This window comes from Berghia stephanieae, chromosome 1 (assembly GCF_034508935.2).
Source record: "Berghia stephanieae isolate SIO BIC M18660-M18661 chromosome 1, UCSD_Bste_1.3, whole genome shotgun sequence".
NCBI classification, from domain to species: Eukaryota; Metazoa; Mollusca; class Gastropoda; order Nudibranchia; family Aeolidiidae; genus Berghia; species Berghia stephanieae.
This window is the reverse complement of record NC_088360.1, coordinates 25,873,253-25,879,955: the sequence shown is the minus strand read 5'-3', so window position 1 is coordinate 25,879,955 and position 6,703 is coordinate 25,873,253. Positions and strand designations below refer to the sequence as shown.

Here is a 6,703-nt window from a genome sequence, read left to right as displayed (position 1 = left end):
CCACACTAATTTTTAATTTTCAAATTTTTTTTTAAATCTCAAAATCATATCTCTTGCACTTTAACGGTTAGAGTTGGACAGCCTTGATATTCTTCCTATTTACACATGATCCTGAGAGAGAGTTGTCATGAATATATTATTCATATCACAGGTCTTTTGTTGCTGGGGACGGGCTTTGATAACAAAATTCAAAACCAAATTTAAAAAAAAAAACTAAAAAAAAAACACCCCGATAAAAAAAAAAAAGTTGACATTTTTTTTTTAAAACAAACAAAAAAAAAAAAATGTGACCTGTGCCATCAATCGGGTGTTATGTCGGAATGAACTAAATGACAAAAGATGACTTCATGCTGGTAATGATAAGAGATAAATGCCTTGTGTTTGTGTCCCTCAATGACGTGTATAAACTAAACTTAACCAATGTCTCATTTTGAATGAACGCATTTGTTAACAAATTCAGCCCCTTGATTGGTGATCAAATAATAATTACAAAATCTATAAACAAAATGACAAACAGGAACTGGTATCTCAGTTTTGTGACTTATTTGTTTATGAGTTGTGCACATTGTGAGTTTTGTTCAATCAAGCCTTTCAAAACATTTTTAGCGAAGGGACAGAATGAGTGGCAATCGCCTTCCTCTAATATCTTGCAAAATAAAAAAAAATCATTTTTCAGCACTTTGACCATCCCGAGATAATACCGTATTGATACGATGTGCCACAATTAAGCGTTTCCTTTTCCAAAAAATGATGGGTTTGGGGAAATTTCTTTCTTAATTCAAACTTACAATCACAATGTAGCTAATAGAGGAAACATTTCAAAAACTGGAAAAATCAACACAATGAATTATTTAATATGAACCACTCTTCAATTCAGTGTGACTCCGAAAAAGAATCCCCCCCCCCCCCCCCCAAAACAAAAAACAAAAACAAAAAAAAACAAAAAAAAAACAAATAAAACAAAAAGAAATAACCCCTGATCTGATCATCTTTAATCTGAGATTTGAAATGAAACCTTCTGTCACATTCAAAGTAACTCCTACAATAACTGACAACAAAAAATGGTATAATTTTTTAACTTTATATCTGGGAATCGGTGAAAATGTAATGTCAATTGTATAAACTGCAATCAAATAAAACTTGAAAAACAAGAAAGTGACGGGTCAAGAATATACTCACTCCAAGATTTAATAATAAATGTTATTGTTTTAGAATACTTTATTTATTACAATTGAGAATAAATAACAAATATGTATCTAGTGTTACAATAAAGTCATTTAACAACAACAATGATAAGTAAGTAATGAAATGTTAGCTTCAATTTATTGAACGAAGACAGATAATGTGTTCAATTAATTGAAGCTTACATTTCATAACTTATCGTTATTTTTTTTCCATTGAGCTTCAAGCAGCAACATTTTCATTTTAAAAACAACAAAAAATCCTGACATAAACAAATCCAATTATTATCTAGGCAAGAAAGCAGCAAGTACAAACTTGCATAAATATAATATGCACAAGGTGAAAATGTCCATTCTCTGGAGAGGAAGGGTCAAAATTAAGGGTAAAACCAACGGACACGTAACGTATCTGTGTGGCTATGTGGCTACTTTTTCATATGTTGTCTTACATCAGTGCCTGCTTCCAAATGTGTGACTATGGACATTGGTCAGAGGCCTAAAATAAACTCGTCAACTATAGAACCCTATTTCATCAATCAAAAAACCCAATGGTTTAAACTATAATGCTGCCAGTGTAAAAAAAAATCCAAAAATCTGTTCAAACTATGACTTGTTACTGTAAGCAGTTTTTACATAAGAACCTTCTTTTATAAATAAAGGAGAGGTTTATCAGATTTCATTCATCAATTGAAGAGGTGAGTTCTATACCCAACTCCAGTTTTGCTACTTCCAGAAGCGACTGACGATGACACATACCTAAGATCCAGAGAGTCAAATTGATGAATCAGTTGACATTTCTTCTGTGCCAGTAACAGATGCAGATGTTGTAACTGCTGAGCTACAGGTAAAAAACAAAAAAACGAACGTTCCGCAGCATTTCAATTCTGTCTCAATTTGAGATAAAACTGGATTTGGGCATTGTAAAGAACTAAACCCTTTCAATTATATCTCAAATGTGTTAATAAATGATCAATACAGGAGTGAGTGATGAGAGTATTAAATAGCAAACTAAATATTTACATTAAAAAAACCCCACAAAGCAAACAAAATATGAAAACAATACAAACCCAACCCAAAAAATAAAAATAATTTTTTAAAAATAATAATAATGATAGTGATGAATTTTAAACAATTAAAAAAAAAAAATAAGTATGGAACGCAAAAAAAAATATATATATTTGAATAAATCCAAGACTAAAATGTGATGACGTGTTACAGCATTGATTTTTTTTACATCATTTAAACAAGATGCTTGTAGACCTTTCGAGCTTGGCTCTCTGTGGTTTAAGGATTAACCTATCAAATCACTGTTTTAACACTGACTGCTATTTTTGCTGATGGCTGAGAAGGGGTTTTGAGATGAAAGGTTGCATAATACATCCTTGATCCAGTTCACTGCCGTACTCTGGGAAAACTCATATTTAACATTTTGGCCAGAAAACTCGTCCTCCACATATCGATCCATTAAAATGGCCCTCATCTTGGCAAAAACTCTCAAACCTGGGACTTGGTGAAGTCCCAGGTTTGACAGTTTTTGCCAAGATGAGGGTAATTTAAATAGATCGATATCTGAAGGGCGAGTTTTCTGGCCAAATCTTTAAATACAAGTTTTTCCAGGGTACATCAGTTAACCATCCTTCATGCTACAAATTTTTCCACAAATAATCATCATTACAATGGATCACCTCTGTCATCAGGCTTGTGGACAAGCAAAATCCAAGTGGTCCAAAAAAACATAAATTAAGTATTCCTTGTGAAATCCCTGTACACAAATTCTTGGAAGTAAATAGGACATCCCTTTTGCACATTTTAAAGGAATATAAAATAATAAAAATGATAAAACTGCTTCACTTGATGACAGAAAAAAAAAAACAACCCAGAGCTCTATTCCTTGTTTGCTGCTCTGCTTATTGTGCAATCCCAATAATATCTATCACAGACATCAACACATTGCCATACTATTTACAACAACCTGTTCCACAAACTAAAACCATCAGACTTGTGGATAAAAGGGAAAACCAAGCGGTCTAAAAAAAATTTCTGAAAACACTGAATTTTTAGTTCCTTGCTATATCATCATATCTATATTTTTGGAGATAAATATTATACCCTTTTTTGCACACCTTTTTAAAAATGTAATCATAATATGGCCCTAAATAGAAAAATGATCACTCCATTAACAAAAAAAACCCCCACCTCCTGACCCCTACTCCCTCTTCCTCCACCCGTGCCCCTGCTTGAGCAGCGAAATAAACGGTAGACGATAGATAGATAGTTGACTAAGAAAAGCAGTGACATTATTACCCGTTTTAATAAGACATTAAAATATAAGATTGCCTTACTTAAAGCGGCAAGCTGGACAACAAAATTGCTGATATAGTGAAAAACATTGTTTTACTGAACTTTTTGTACTTAATGTGAGATATGTTATATATCAGCTGGCTTTACTTCTAAAGTACCTAAAACAATTCAGTCTTTTATTTCGGCCACAAACTTTACTTTTCCATGTATTGAAATTATCTTTAACTTGTCAAAAAAACAACAACAAAAATCTTAAGCACTCTACAAACTAAATATTTACATTAAAAAAAAAAACAAAAAAAAACTCATAAAGCAAACAAAATATGAAAACAAAACAAACCCAAACCAAAAAAAATAAAAATAATTTAAAAAAATAAAATAATGACTTTGATGAATTTTAAACAATTAAAAAAAAAATAAGTATGGAACGCAACAAAAACATATATTTGAATAAATCTTTACGCTTTATGACGTCTCGGGTATGAATATTTTGGCAAGTTGAAGGTCAATTCAATTCATTGATATCTTAAGTAAAAAAAGTGTCTGGCCAAAATGAAAGAAAAAGTATATGTGACTCATCCTTCACCTCAAAACAGTATTACGCCACGGTGGTTTATATGCTAAAAATAGAATTTAAAGTCAAAAATATGAGACTAGCTTGATTTAAGTTTTTATGTTTTGTTGTGAAGAATGAATAAAATTTCTCAAAAATGCCAAAATGTCAAATGTCACATTTCTAGTTATTACTAACGAAAGAGTGAAATTGGAGAGGCTTCGTATGTTCTGTTTTGTTCCCCTACAAAGCCTCTCCATTTTCACTCTTTCGCGAGTATTTTACGACCACCGGCTTCAGGCAGCCCCTACCGTTTTCTACATTCTAGTCATTTTAACTTTTAATTCTTTTTTAGGCATCTGGTTTACTCATATAATACTGGTTTGATGCAGAGAGTCACAATTTGTCCGTGTACTTCAAAAACTACCATCACCACAGAGTACTTTCTACAACAGAGATTCTAATACAATAAATATATATATATATATATATATATATATATATATATATATATATATATATTGTTCGAAGATGACGTCACTCAGGTCTTTGTTATTGTATTTTGCCATCCGCGTTTATGAGTAATGCTCACTGAACTGTATTAACCACACTATAAACGTTCATGGATACACACAGTCTTGTGTGTTGGTCCGTTATACTTCTGGATGGCAATGTTGTGAGCTTCTTAGCCAAGCGCATACTATCTATAACATCAAACAAACCATTGTAGTCACTGGAAATACTTGAGTCCGCTGACAGTGAGGAACTTCTCTATAAATATCTCCGAGTCCAGCACGGCTATATGAGCGGCCCTGCCAATCATGGTGTTGGCCGTGGAGGGGAGGGAATGGAACACGTCGTATCGAACCAGCGTGGTCTGGGGCGACTGGATGATGGGTTCTAAGATGTTTTGAACCATCTCTCGGTAAACGGAACCTGGTGAAAGATATAAAGTTAACAATGGTTTGTTTTTGTCAACCTCGGGAATGGGAGACACCCAATGTTTGTCGTCACTTTGCCAGTTTAGATTTATCTCCGTCTTTTAAATACAACAATAAACAGGTATAGGGATATTGACCTTTAAAATTTTTTTAATCCAGTAAATTTAAAACACAAAAAAAAAGAACAAAAAAAACAATGTTTTTTCTGGAGTTACATAGTGCTTGAGACACTTTTAGGTCATTTCAGCATTTAATTCTCTCTGGTTAACGGGAAGGGGGTTGATTTCCATTCATGTTGCTCAAGAGAGAGTTAAGAAAAGAAATGTTTGTTTCGTATTTTATTTACGGGTTTTACGGCACCTGCCACACTATTAGGTCATTACTGCACAATTAAAAAGGAAGCTATATTGATCAAAAATTGTAGATTTGAAGTTAAAAGCACAAAAAAACCCTAAAAAACCCCCCAAAAAAAACCAACAAAAACCGAGAAAAAGGACTAATGCAAATAGGGAACAGAAGATTCCATGATGTCTTAATTCGACAATACCTAAAAGTCCCATCCACGCACAAGCAAAGGATCCTGCGACTAATCTTTACAAGCTAAAGTATCTTTAAAACTAATAAATATAAAAATATAAATAAATAATATACAAGTGAAAAACAAATCATCTCTCACTAACATTTGAATGTTTCCTAGCCAGTTAAGGATCCCCTCCTGGACAAGGAGAAATTAAAGAGTAATCTCAATCCAGAACAAACTCAAGAGAGAAACAGGCAGTGATGGATATTGAAAGAATGTTAGTATAAAAATATGCCTAATAGGTGACCAGTACTGTATGAAATGGAAATATGGCTTCCATATGGCATGCTGGGGGAAATAAATGAAACATCGTGAAGAGCATTGAACATGGTAAATCTATTGAAGTGCATGATATAATGTTTGAATTTATTTTACTGTATCTAAAAGTAACCATCCTGAAATCCATCCTACCTGTAATACTAGAATCTTTCTGTGCTGCCCTGCATATCTCAATCCGAGAGGAATGGTAAGGGACATATCTGTCTTGATGAGACCCTACCAACAACACATTCTTAAAATGCTGCAGTACTGTGTAAACATGGAGAGAAAAAAAAAGAAAGGAAAGATGACCATATCATGAGCTTTCTTTAAAAGACACAAAAATTCAAGTATAAAACCGAACTATTTACTCAAATGACACATAGGCTTTTGACATCAAATAGTTCACTTTATTTTTTTTTCTTCAAATATAATATACTGATTATAAATACCATTTTTAACTCAAAGCACGGCAAAACATCAATAAAAAGTAAAAAGCAGAGATCATTTGTTTTTTTTAGTTGTTGTTGTTTATATTAATTTATTTTTTGTATTCGATTTTTATTTTGGGGCCTTTTAGTTGTTGTTTTCTGGTTTCTATTTTTTTCTTCATTCTTATTGTAACTTTTATTTTTGAGAGAGAGAGAGAGAGAGAGAGAGAGAGAGAGAGAGAGAGAGAGAGAGAGAGAGAGAGAGAGAGAGAGAGAGAGAGAGAGAGAGAGAGAGAGAGAGAGAGAGAGAGAGAGAGAGAGAGAGAGAGAGAGAGAGAGAGAGAGTGAGAGAAAGAGAAATCCTGGGGAAAATACAGCCCATGACACCTCTGATAATTACTTGTGTCAAATGACCTATTTCAAATTCAATATAATAATATATGTATACATTGTCGCCA

At 32.9% G+C, this 6,703-nt stretch overlaps 1 protein-coding gene across 1 annotated transcript in view; it reads right to left on the bottom strand.

Annotated features, from left to right (window-relative positions):
* Positions 1-4,689: 4,689 nt before the first annotated feature.
* The window catches only part of LOC144971013 (protein FAM135A-like), a 62,398-nt gene continuing 60,384 nt past the window's right edge, over positions 4,690-6,703 (bottom strand). The window contains exons 21-22 of the mRNA XM_078911305.1: positions 5,968-6,084; positions 4,690-4,971 (exon numbers count right to left, since the gene is read on the bottom strand). Of these exons, the coding sequence (XP_078767431.1) occupies positions 4,766-4,971; positions 5,968-6,084 (323 nt within the window). The 3' untranslated portion in view covers positions 4,690-4,765. The remainder of the gene's footprint in view (positions 4,972-5,967; positions 6,085-6,703) is intronic.